The 13,139-nt window shown below is 47.3% G+C and overlaps 1 protein-coding gene across 2 annotated transcripts; it reads right to left on the bottom strand.

Moving 5' to 3' along the window:
- Nucleotides 1-7,640: 7,640 nt before the first annotated feature.
- On the bottom strand, nucleotides 7,641-11,837 carry LOC143811155 (uncharacterized). Of its 2 annotated transcripts, XM_077293202.1 has the most exons (6): nucleotides 11,601-11,837; nucleotides 9,234-9,258; nucleotides 8,522-8,587; nucleotides 8,357-8,445; nucleotides 8,196-8,282; nucleotides 7,641-8,060 (listed from the first exon to the last, which is right to left on the bottom strand). In XM_077293202.1, the coding sequence occupies exons 1-6, from the start codon at nucleotides 11,785-11,787 to the stop codon at nucleotides 7,936-7,938; spliced, it is 579 nt and encodes a 192-aa protein (XP_077149317.1). In that variant the 5' UTR covers nucleotides 11,788-11,837; the 3' UTR covers nucleotides 7,641-7,935. The 2 variants fall into 2 exon arrangements, 1 of the variants encoding a protein (XP_077149317.1); XR_013223588.1 differs by lacking the exons at nucleotides 8,196-8,282; nucleotides 8,357-8,445; nucleotides 8,522-8,587.
- Nucleotides 11,838-13,139: the final 1,302 nt, after the last annotated feature.

Genomic DNA, 13,139 nt, shown 5'->3' with positions numbered 1-13,139 from the left:
ATTCGGAGGGTATGGAAACCACACCTTAACTCGGAGGGTATCGAAGTCCACACTCCAACTCTGAGGGTACTGGAGGCTACACCCCAATTCAAAGGGTATTCGGAGGCCACATCCAAATTTGGAAGGTATCAGAGGCCACACCCCAATTTGGAGGGTAGCGGAGGCCACATCCCAACTCAGAGGGTATTAAAGGCTGCACCCCAACTCCGAGATTACCGGAGGCCACACCCCAGCTCGGAGGGTAGTGGAGGCCACACACCAATTCGGAGGGTATGGAAACCACATCTTAACTCGGAGGGTATCGGAGGCCACACCCCAAGAGTCCGACATACTCCAACTTTGAGGGTACTGGAGGCTACACCCCAATTCAAAGGGTATTCGGAGGCCACACCCAAATTTGGAGGGTATCGAAGGCTACACCCAAACTCAGAGGGTACCGAAGGCTATACCCCAATTCGGAGGGTATCGGAGGCCACACTCCAGCTCGAAAGGTACCGAAGGCCACACCCAAACTCGGAGTGTATCGGAGGCCACACGCCAGCTCGGAGGATAGCGGAGGTCACACCCCAACTTGGAGGATAGAGTCGGACACACCCCAATTTGGAGGGTAGCGGAGGCCATACCCAAACTCAGGGTACTTGGAGGCAACACCCCAATTGGGAGGGTACCCGAGACCACATCCCAATTTAGAGGGTACCAGAGGGCACACCCCAATTCAGAGGGTAGCTAAGGCCACACCCCATCTCTGAGTGTACCACAGGTGGCCCAATTTGGAGGGTAGCTGAGGCCACACCCCAACTCGGAGGGTGCTACACCCAAACTCGGAGGGTATCGTAGGCCACACCCCAACTCGGAGGGTAATGGCTGCCACACCCCAGGAGACCACATCCCAACTCGGAGTAGCAGAGGCCACACCCCAATTTGGAGGGTACCAGAGACCACACCCCAATTTGGAGTGTACCAGAGTCCACACCCCAGCTCGAAGGGTAACGGAGGCCACACCCCAACTTGAAGGGTAGCAGAGGCCACACCCCAACTCGGAGGGTAGCGGAGGCCACACCCCACCTAGGAGGGTAACGGCGGCCACACCCCAACTCGGAGGGTACAGAAGACCACACCTCAATTCGGAGGGTACCAGAGTCAACATCCCAATTTGGAGAGTACCAAAGGCCACACCCCAGCTCGAAGGGTACTGAAGGCTACATCCCAACTCAGAGGGTACCAAAGACCACACCCCAGCTCGGAGGGTATCGGAGTCCACACCCCTCAGCTTGGAGGGTAGTAGAGGCCTCACCCCAACTCGGAGGGTAGCGGAGGTGACCCCCTAACTCGGAGGGTACCCGTAGGCCACACCCCAATTCAGAGGATAGCGGAGGCCACGCATTGTACTCTGAGAGGCTACACCCCAACTCAGAGGGTACCGAAGGCCAAACCACACCCCAACTCAGAGGGTACTGAAGGCCACATCCCAACTCGCAGAGTTCCCAACTTGGAAGGTAGGAGGCCACACCCCAGGGTATCGGAGGCCACACCCCAGCTCGAAGGGTAGCGAAGGCTACACCCAAACTCGGAGGGTACCGGAGGCCACACACCAACTCAGAGGGTGTCGGAGGCCATACCACACCTTAACATGGGGGGTATCGAAAACAGTAAGCGTATCCGCAGGATCTAAAATAAGGCACAAAGACAACAGGTAAGTACAGAGCACATGTGGCAGGGATCCCCATTCTTCATGTTTGCTTATAGAAGCCAGTATACAAGAGTTCCTCATTTATACCCACCGGGGCCAGGCTGTTGAGATTGTAGATCCATTTGGATACGCTTACTTTTTTCCATCCTCCTTTAGGTATAATATGAAGATTCACTATGGATCCTTAGGACTCCTGGCCTCTCGGTTTCTGGCTCATCGGCTTCGTCTATGATCTGATTGCATCAATACGGCCCAGAAAGACTCTGATGAAGATTCTGTGGACACGTACATTTTTCTCGATCCCCCTTTTTTTGGGTATAACATGGAGATCCATTATGGACCCTTAGAACTGTTGGCCTCTCGGCTTTTGGCTCATCGGCTTCGTTTATGAATGATCCAACTATCTGTGTATATTGTGTTTTGCGAAGTGGTGTCTGCTACCAGCTATACTATGCATTGGGCATCTTTGATCCAATTCCTTCCAATTTGTTATTCATTGGTTTCTAATGAGATTTCTATGGTATAACACTCTATGGGCAAATAAACATGTATATGACTGGCTGCTATATGGTACATAATGCTTGTGTTTTGAAAATATTACATCTTGCCGATGTGGTTCACGGTCCTTTGAGCCATGGGATCTATTGCTCGGAGGATTATGCTTTTGTGGGACTTATGTGGGACATGCAGAGCATTTATATGTTTATCATCGGCGACTGTCCACTGGTATAACTATCTTTAGGATGTGGGGGGTGATTTCCTTTACTTTGTGCGCGTACCCTTGCTCCCAAATGTACATATCTTTCCCTGCGACTATTCCCCCCTTCCCCCCTCCCTTTTCAGGTGATGTAAATGTATGACAAACCCAGCTCAACGCTATTGGTAGTTCTTGCGCTGACACTGTATTTGGGTTAGAGTGCCATTTTGCGAGGATGTCAATAGTCTGACTTCCTGACCAAAAAGGGTTTCTTCCAGCGAATATGCGCAAGCGTATTTTTTGATTAGTTTGGCGTCTCTATAGGTCGTCTCTCGCACCAGGTGTTTGTACCCTCGCCTGTAGTGTACATATTTCTTGGGACCAACCCTTGGTTACATGAGTAAATACATAGCTGGCTGAGCTTAGCGCTCTTGGCGATTCTTGCACATATACTGCGGACATATGGACTTAGTTTTCTGGTCAGGTTATTATACTGCGCAAGCGCTGACTATTGGGCTCTCTGACCAGAAGGAGTCTCTTGTAATGTATTTGCGCAGGCGCAGCCTCTGATCAGTTCGGCGTTCTTGTAACTATGACAATCCTTATACCGGGACTGAATTCACTAGTACACAGTCTCGGCGGTCTAGCTGGAGTAACCAACTACGCAGATGTGATGGGGTAAACTTGTTGAACCGGAAGTAGATGCCGGTCTGCGCACGCCACGAGGAAACCATACGTCGACGCATCCTCACAGACGGTAATTATTACTCTTTATCATTATTTGGCTATAAGAGAGCAGGGTGAGGCTGTCTGCTTCACATCTCCCCTGATGAAGACACTCTCATAGCGTCGATACGCGTGGGGCATCAGTCTCCTTCTTTTATCCCCCCAGCACTAGCACCTTACTTTTCACTGTTGCATTTATGCCTAGCCTTTTGAATTTTTAGGATTTTGGACCGTAGCACCTACTCCGCTCCCAGGTTTTTGGGTGACATCTCCTGTAATCTTTTGGCGCTTATCCTTGTATAGTAATACTTGGCAGATATTCCTAGGGTGCGAAACTCAATCCTTATTTCTTGATGCAATTTGTCTGATGCCTAGCTGGTAGCAGATGGGTATTTATTGTTGCACTTGTATACATACTGTTACGGAACCCCCCAGCACCCAGAATATGTTGTGTAGTTATATGTATGTATAATAGGTTCCATGTGAGCTGCATGTCCCTAATGCATCAGCCCACAGGCTGCACCCCTGGGCAGAGAGGACAAGATATCCCCCTTCTGACCTCCCCACCTTTGTAATTCCCACAGTAAATATTGGCAGGCTCCGGCCACCTGCGGCTATTGTAATGTATGTCTGGCCTGCCGTTTTTCAATTGGCCTGCCCTCTGTATCAGTGTTATATATTCTGTGTGCTGTGAATAAAGTGTTGTTAGACTGGAAATACGTGGAGAAGCAGTGATCTTTTATATGCGCCTATGTAACCAAGCAATTCCAGCCAGCATCCTTCATTAAGACTCCAGCCAAAGCAGAGTGGACCTCCTGAAACACGGGGTGGTAGTGAAAGAGGTACTCAAGCACGGTAGGCCCCGTTACACTGGTGGCAGACAGCGGGATATGATACCCCGTCTTCAGGAGGAAAGGAATGAATGGAAAACAACTACCAGAAGTTAAAGAGGACTACATTAAAAGATCTGGTGGAAGCCCGAGGGTTAATCACCAGCAACAAAACAAAAGCGGATTTGATAGCAGCCATCATGGAACACGACAGTGCAGCACCCCCCAATGTGAAAGTGGAGGAGACTGAATTCCAGAGGGAGGTAAAGAACTGACTGGCGTTCTATGGCCCAAACCCTGCAGTAGAGATCATACGAGAGGTGATGGCTGGATGTGCGTACTGATCTGAAGGAAAATATGGCCGAGCGGACCAGGATAGAGCTAGCCAAGATGGAGATGGCTGAGCAGACCAAAGTGGAGCTGGCCAAGATGGAGATGACAGAGTGGAGAGAGGAGAGTCAGCGAGCAGGGGGAGCTCTGGCCTCCGCCCAGGTACCTTCAACAGTAAGCCACAAAAAGATCCAGTATAATGCCTTCCGACAGTTGGGGGAGGCAGAGGAAGACATTGATGGCTTTCTGCAGGACTTTGAGCGGCAGTTTGCCCTTCATCAAGTGAAGCCAGAGGAACGGGTTCAGATTCTGGCCAGCAAGCTGACAGGCTGGGCAGCAGACGCCTATCGCACGGTACTTGATGAGGACTGTATGGACTATGAGCGGATCAAAGAAGTGATCTTGGGCTGGTATGTGCTGACACCAGAGGCATACCGCCAAAAGTTCCGCGGACTTATAAAACGCGTAACCGATACCCACGCTCAATGGGCCTGTAAATTACGGCGGTCACTGCTACAGTGGGTACAAGGGAGCCAAGCAACCACTAAGGAGGACGTCCTCCAGCTCTTCTTGTTAGAACGATTCTTTAATGGACTAACCCCCGAGACACAGGAATGGCTTCGGGACAGGCGGCCAACGACTCTTGAGGAGGCCGCTCGTCTGGCTGATGAACATCATGATGCCAGGAGGCCTTAGTTGTCTGGATCAAAGATGGTAACTAGGGGTCTGCCAATGGACCTGGAGGCCCCCAAACCACAGAAGATTGTAGGGGGACCAGCTAAAAACCCGGCCTACCACAGTCCCCCTGGGGCGCGATGCCACACCTGCCATCAGCTGGGCCACCTGCAAAGATAATGTCCCAACCGGACTCAGCATACCCAGTGGCCAAAGGCGGGAACAGCTACCTTTAGCCGGGCCGCTGTACACTGCTACCAAGGCGAAGCTGACCCGGCATTGGGGGCTACGACTAACCAGGGGGTGGAAGAGATGGAGGAAGTGCTGCATGAAGTAGACCCCATGCAGGCAGCCCGGGCAGATAATCGACAACAGCATCGACAGGTCGTGTGGGTTAATGGGAAACGTATGCAGGGACTAAGAGATTCCGGGGCAACTTTGACCCTTGTGAAGCCTCATCTCGTCCGGGACCAAGAGAAGATGGACCGGACAGTGGCAGTCCGTGTAGCAGGGGGAGCCATACATCGACTGCCCACTGCCAGGATTCACCTGAACTGGGGAGTCGGAGATGGCCTTGTTGAGGTCGGCTTGATGGAGGATTTGCCTGCAGACATCTTGCTGGGAAATGACTTGGGGCCCATGTTGTCAGCCTTCTCGGTTGCCCCTCTGGCTGAGACATATCCTGTGACCACCTGGAGACAAGCTCGAGCTGCGGAGGCGGAATCACACTCAGAGGAGGCCCAGGTAAGACATCCCAGCCCTACACGTATTCCCATAGCCAGACACATTTCTTGGGCCACCCCAGCTGAATTTAAGAGGGAGTTACTTGAGGATCCTTCATTGGAGGGATATCGTGGGAAGGCACAGGAGGGGAGAGGGGTGCTGGAAGGGGAACAGTTTGTATGGAAGCAGGGATTCCTCTATGGGATCACAGAGCAGCACCACACAGGGACGAGCCCCACTATAAAATGACAGCTGGTTGTTCCCAAGAAGTATAGGCAGGAGTTACTGCAAATCTCTCATGACATACCCTTGGCCAGGCACTTCGGCGTCAGTTGCATCAGGCATCGTCTGACACAAAACTTCTTTTGGCCGGGGGTAACCTATGATGTTCGTCAGTATGGCCAGACACCTGTGACAGTTGCCAGCGCATTGGCAAGAGGGGAGATCGATGCAAGGCCAAATTACGCCTCCTGAAAACAAATGCTGATGCTACAGCTTAGGTTAATAATCAAGTCTCTATACAGCAAATATCCTATACCCTTAGTTTATAAAGTAGATAAAAACATGTACCTTTATTTAAACAATAGCTAAAAACCATGAGACAACTACAACAGATATACACATAAAACACACAACCGTGCTCTCTAGCAAAAACCCTACATGGGGTACTGCATAACCACTACCTGCCAGCGGAGGTTGGCACCCTAAACACAAATGCGAGATTGGCGCCCCCACTCGTCGGCGGCTGACCCTATAGCTCCTAACATGCGCCCTATGCAAAAAGTGTACCATACACACTGTCATAGGCACCTGACAGGAAAATTGTTATTCAGACAGCATAGATAGATGGTAGATATGTGTAATTGTAGAATTATTATTCTACCCTTAGCAGGGCTGCATGTGGCAGGGTGAGAGACACGGACTAAAAACACAGGTGCAAAAAACAAAAATGTGCTCGTGCAGAAAAACCACTCACTACCTCTGTACCCTGTCCAGAGATGCCCTGCCTGGCTGTGGAGGTTGGCACCCTACTGTACAGCGGATATGGCGCCCCCACTCAACGATGGCTGACCCTGAGATGACCCTATGGATATGCTAAAACTCTATCCAACCTAGATGAACCAAATATGGGGTATAATTAGAGATATAGTTTATCCCATGAAGCAGGGCAAGCAGGCAGGAACATAACTCCACAGGTCAATAGACAAAAAATTGAGACATAACCGATAATGAACATCATATCTCATTACAGAGGATAAGAGCCGATACTTATCATATTGATGAGCTGAACACCTCAACGCGTTTCGCCAAAAGGCTCATCAGGAGGCCCAGATATGCAGATGCTACATGGAATCAGAACCGATCTGCTTATATACACGTGTAGATTATGTACTGCAAGGCGGGGCTTATGTGACTGGGCAATAGAGGTAGACTCGAAAGCCGCCATGTTGGTGAAGCCGTGCTAAACCCTCCATCAGTGTGCCAAACTCTATGAGCAACCACTCACTACGGCAATATCACTGCATGGTTGAAGACACACTTACTATTACCATATGTTGTGGAGAATGACCGGTAGATAAAGCGACCGCTCCTTATCAACTCCCTCGTGCCGCTGGAGAATACCGGACGCCGGCGTGCGCGCCAGCCGAATCGCATGCAGCTGCGCATGTCCGGAAGTCCAGTCTCTTATTCCACAGTAAAGTAGTCAGTATACATATACTTTAGGACTGCGCATGTCAGAAATCTACTGTGCCCTAGAGCACAATGGCTGACACTAGCGTGCATGTAAGTCTGCGCATGTCCGGAAGCCCAGGTAGAGAAAATAATGGTATGCACTCTGATCAAAAGTAGTGCGAGGTGCTGGTAAGACAGACCCGAGGGTCCAAAGAGTCATGTAGCCAGGAAATTGCCGCACACTCTGATTGGGTATGATGCAAAAAAGTGTTCAATACGTTTATTACAGAAAAAAGATTGCCATGCAGTGAACAAAGATACAATGATATCTGATTCGACCAAACCCAACGTTTCGACCCACAAGGGTCTTATTCATGGGATTACTACGGAAATAAAAAGACAGTATGAGTAACTGGTCATAGCAAAATTTCAATGAGAATAAATACATAGTGAAAAACCTGAAGAAAATATATAATCACCAAAATTTAAGTCTAAATAACATACAAATAACAGACACAGTCAAAGCTAAAATGTACAAGAAATAAAAAATAAAAAATAAAAAATTGCTGAGGTTACTTAACTTGGTATTGCTAGATAATAGGGAAAAGAAATAGTATAAGGGAGACTGTGGGGAGCGAAGGATTACCTTGGTTTCCGAAGGTGCGCAAATAGATAAGAAAGCAGGTAGGCAATTTTTTCAGTGTAAGTCCTGTCGCTGTGATAAACAGAATAATGTTAGGATAAAGCATATAGACATATAGACAGTTTAGGGGTCCTAGATGCTAGCTATTGTATAGAGAATGTATATTAGGTCCAGGGAATTGTATGGAAAATACTGTTGTAATTGTACCTAATGTATCCAGGGAAGGCACATCCATGTAGATAAAGAACGAATCACTAGGGAGCCAGAGATAGCCTTTTAGCCCATAAGTTCTGCCTAGTAGTAAAATGATAACACCATAAGATGGCATAGGTGTGGTTTGAACTGATTAAAGTAAATAAGTGAAATACCTGTTAAGGCTCGGGGCAGTGGTGCTCCTGTATAGAGTTCAATGTGGTATATAGAGGGAATGGGAGAGTCCAGAATGGATGTATTGTACCTAGGAACAATGGTACAGGGGAGGGTCAAAATTGGTAACAGGGAAATAGTATGCGGTCCAAATATTCACAGAATACCTGAGTAGTCCTGGAACCATATAGTAGGTATGATAGATGGTATAGACTGACAAGGCTCCCGGAAAGCTGTGGAGGAGATGCAGCTTCATGAGTGACAATATGAAAAGCTATAGCTGCGCAGCGTCTGGTAGTGGGGACATACCTGAATGATCTGGTGCACTAAAATGTAGGAGCGGCACTCCCGTGCCTTGCCCGAGGTGATGTGCAGTGTGGGGACTCATAGCTGGGGTTAAATAATGTCCGCGGTATCGCCAGACCGGAAGTGTGGCCGCGAAACCGGAAGTGATGTCACGCACCTGCGCAGTGGTTGCTAGGGTAGCGCTGATGTAAGGGCAGAGTCTGCCAGGAGGACGTTCAATAGGGAGGGGGCCTGGAGTATGACAGAGGCAGCTAGATCAGGGATAGAGCATCCCTGTGGTTGCGTGTATATAGCAGTAGCGGCGCCTGGCAGAAATATAGCCAAACAAGGGAAAAGGGGCATAGTAATGCAGTAAAATGGATCGGTGGAATAAATATAAGTATAAGTATAGTTAACATAGATAATGGAGAGGGATGAGTGACCGGATATATGGGCAGGATGGATAATGAGCTCTGGAGTAATTAAATGAGACATAATAAAATGAATGGGACATAATAGAAAGAACGGATGGTAATACAGAGTGGTAGTGACATGTTTCTGTTGTATTGGTAGGTGATGTGGATGGAAACTCACCTAGAGAGAGGTGGGCTCAACGGGTCTGTAAGAGAAAGATAAGTTAATAGGGTATTTATAATAGTTTAACAAGGTATTATAGCAGCCAGTCAATTTCTCTGTTTAATCCCTTTGGAGTCAGTGTTTCCAGTTTATGGATCCAGAAAGCTTCTCTAAGTTTAAGAGATCTAATGTGGTCACCACCTCTTCTCGGTCTGGGTACCTGTTCAATGATTTGGTATTTTAATTGAGCTACCGTGTGTCTGGCTCTGGAAAAATGGTCAGGGATAGGGAGCCAAGTTTTCCCACAACGGATGGTGGACTTATGGCTAGCTATTCTATCCTTGATGTGCTGGGTGGTCTCTCCAACGTAAAGCAGACCGCAGGGGCATTTTATTACGTATACCACGAAATTAGAGTCACAAGTATAATAACCCTGTATGGGGTAGGACTTTCCTGTTCTTGGGTGTGTAACATTATCGGATTTAATGATGTTGGAGCATGAAGCACAGTTGAGACAGGGGAATGTCCCGTGGCGGCGTGTGGAGAGTACCCTTTGGCTGATAGTAGGGCGTGTACTGCCAATGTCGGCCCGAACAAGTCGGTCTCTAACGTTAGGTGCCCGTCTGTTGCACATGAGAGCCGGACGGGAGAAGCTGTCTATGTTGGGATAGGCTTTTGCTAGAAGAGGCCAGTGTTTTTTGATGACTGCTTCAACCTTTGGCATGAAAGGGTGAAAAGTATGGACGAAGGGTACCCTATCTGTGTTAGATTCTCTCAGAGGTGGAGGTTGAGGATTTAATGCCCTTCTTTTCTCCTGATCCAGTAAATGTTGGGGATAGTTCCGTTCGCGGAATTTGTTTGACATGGTTTCGAGACGCATGGGAAGAATATCTGGGTCAGAAACGATTTTGGACACCCTGGTAAACTGGGAACGGGGGAGACTGTTGCGTGTCGACTTAGGGTGGCTGCTAGAGTAGTGGAGGAGGCTATTGCAGTCCGTTGGTTTGGAGTATAGATCAGTTGATAGGTGGCCCTGGTCATTCTTATATACAAGGGTATCTAAGAAAGAGATCTGTTTGGGGTCATGGTGTATTGTAAATTGGAGTTCAGGGTAGATGTTATTAAGGGTCTGGTGGAATGCTGACAATGTTTCTGTGGGTCCTGTCCAAATGAAGAATATATCGTCTATGTAGCGATGATAACATTGTACGTACCGTATGAATCGGTCGTCAGTGTAGACGAAATCCAATTCAAATGTATTCATGAACGCATTAGCATACGCGGGCGCCACGTTAGATCCCATGGCGGTCCCTTGTTGCTGGATGTAGTAGGTATCTTCATATAAAAAGAAATTTTCATATAGGACCAGCCTTAGTAGGTCAAGACATAGTTGTGTGGAATTAGCAGAGAGAGTAGAGGTCTCAAGTAATGATTTAGTTGCTGCAATGCCTTTTTCATGGGAGATAGAGGTGTAAAGACTATTGACATCCATTGTGACCAAGTGGCTGTCAAGTGGTACAGTATTGAGTTGTGAAATGACATGGAGAAAATGTCCCGTGTCTAGGAGAAAAGACCTGGTAGTCTTTATCAAGGGTGTGAGGATCTTTTCAAGAAAGACCGAGAGTGGTGAAAGTATAGAATTGGTAGAGGCCACAATGGGGCGGCCCGGGGGATTAGTTAGAGACTTATGAATTTTTGGGAGTATATAGAATACTGGGGTTACGGGATGAGGGTTTGAAAGAAATTTGGCTGTCTGTGGGTCAATGGTGCCATTGTCCACATAGGTGTTGAGTAGGGACTGAATTTTCTTGCGGATATCAAAGGTGGGGTCCCTAGGGATGATCCTGTATGTGTTAGTATCTGCTAGTTGGCGTAGTATTTCGTTCGAGTATAGGGAGCGGTCCATGATGACCGTAGCCCCACCCTTGTCTGCTGGCTTAATGATTATAGATTTGTTGTTGTGTAAAGACGTAAGTGCTTGTTTTTCGGATAGCGTGAGATTAGTGCGTGTCTGAAAAAGGCCTAGTCGATGTTGGTGTGATAAATCCTTAATCTCTCTATCCACAAAAGAAATAAAAGTTTCTGTCGCGTGGAACGATTGTGGTGGGTTGAAGGAACTGGGGTTCCTCAACCCCAACGATGAAAGGGGGATCTCCGCAACAGAGACGTCCCTCTGTGGAGACACTCTGTTCTCGGAGTTCCCCACCAGAGTCCCAAAATGAGTCTTAAGTCTCACCAGCCGGTAGAAGCGTTGTAAGTCCCTCTCCAGCTGGAAGCTGTCCCAGTTGGGAGTGGGACAGAAGGAGAGTCCTTTCTGGAGTAGATTCAGTTCCGCAGGGGAGAGCGTATAACCCGAAATGTTGATGACTAAATTAGGTATCTTACCTGTGACCGAGTTGCCATTCTTTCTTGATCTTCTGGTCGGTCGATACGCTGATGTCCTCCCCTGCGGCCTTTGGGTAAAAAACGGGGCCTGCTGGAACCAGTGGAGGAGTCGCTTTCCGTGCTGAATGAGCCAGTTTTCCGTTGATAAGGACGACGCCAGGGGTTGTTTCCTGAAGTATCGCTCCATTTGTAGACTCTGTTGTGGGTGTAGTCGTCGTTGTCACGTTGGAATTTTTGGCGTTTTCTTTCTTGTAGAAACTTTTGGTGGTCAAGAAGGGTTTTGTCCGTTTTCTCCTTATTATCTAGCAATACCAAGTTAAGTAACCTCAGCAATTTTTTATTTTTTATTTTTTATTTCTTGTACATTTTAGCTTTGACTGTGTCTGTTATTTGTATGTTATTTAGACTTAAATTTTGGTGATTATATATTTTCTTCAGGTTTTTCACTATGTATTTATTCTCATTGAAATTTTGCTATGACCAGTTACTCATACTGTCTTTTTATTTCCGTAGTAATCCCATGAATAAGACCCTTGTGGGTCGAAACGTTGGGTTTGGTCGAATCAGATATCATTGTATCTTTGTTCACTGCATGGCAATCTTTTTTCTGTAATAAACGTATTGAACACTTTTTTGCATCATACCCAATCAGAGTGTGCGGAAGCCCAGGTAGTCACACTATAATCCGATCATCAGTATACATGTGTTGTGGAACAGCGCATGTCACAGATCTCCTGTGCAGTAGAGCGCGGTGGCTAGCAGCCATAATGCCGTAGCCAATACCGCTTGATACATGCACACCGCACACTGGGGACTTTTCGTTGAAGATATCAGACTCAGCAATCCAGACCCTATCATCATAACATAGCATAGATAGAGAGAGCTGCTGCACACTTGTTATGTCAGCAAAAAGTGCATTTGCCTGCTGATTGCTACTTGTTATAAAGGCGACCCCTATTACACTAGACAAACGCATTCAAATGTTATGCAGAACTACTGTTGTTTTGATGATAGGTAAACAAAAAACACACCGGAGTAGTAGAGACGCAGATGAAAATGAATTACTAAGTTACCCAGCAAAATAGTGTGGAATATTTAATACGTCCTTGGAATCTCATATGTAATGAGCCATCAAACGCCTATAGCCCCCCTTGTACATGTATAATACTGGTGTATTGCAGAATTAACAAACCCACATGTATATACAAAATAGTGTACATTTAAAACATATCAGATAACTAATGAACCATGATATCTTATATATTTGCAGATGAATACTGCATAATTCCATAACTGGAGATTTGTTGCTAGTCATGCCACCATTTAAATTCCAATGTCGGTACCCACTTAGTTAAATCTAAAAACAGACACCCAGAAAAAGAAAAGGATGTAGCCGGTTACAAAAAGCATGCATATGAAATGTATTCATTTAGACCCCGTGGGGCTGAACATCCAATACGGTAAATCCATGCACATTCCTTCTGCAGAAGGAGTCTATCAAAGTCCGCACCTCTCAAATTCGGTGTATACACCTCAATG

The sequence above is a fragment of the Ranitomeya variabilis genome, chromosome 1, assembly GCF_051348905.1.
Source record: "Ranitomeya variabilis isolate aRanVar5 chromosome 1, aRanVar5.hap1, whole genome shotgun sequence".
NCBI classification, from domain to species: Eukaryota; Metazoa; Chordata; class Amphibia; order Anura; family Dendrobatidae; genus Ranitomeya; species Ranitomeya variabilis.
This window is presented reverse-complemented; position numbering and strand designations above follow the sequence as displayed.

Bases quoted from the DNA above. Each gene is read 5' to 3' on its own strand.
- LOC143811155 (XM_077293202.1), bottom strand. From the start codon at position 11,787: ATGGAGCGATACTTCAGGAAACAACCCCTGGCGTCGTCCTTATCAACG. The intron at 9,259-11,600 runs GTAAGATACCTA...TTTCTCTTACAG, and splicing joins GAATGGCAACTCGGTCACAG to ACCCGTTGAGCCCACCTCTC. The intron at 8,283-8,356 runs GTATTTCACTTA...TTTTACTACTAG, and splicing joins ACTGCCCCGAGCCTTAACAG to GCAGAACTTATGGGCTAAAA.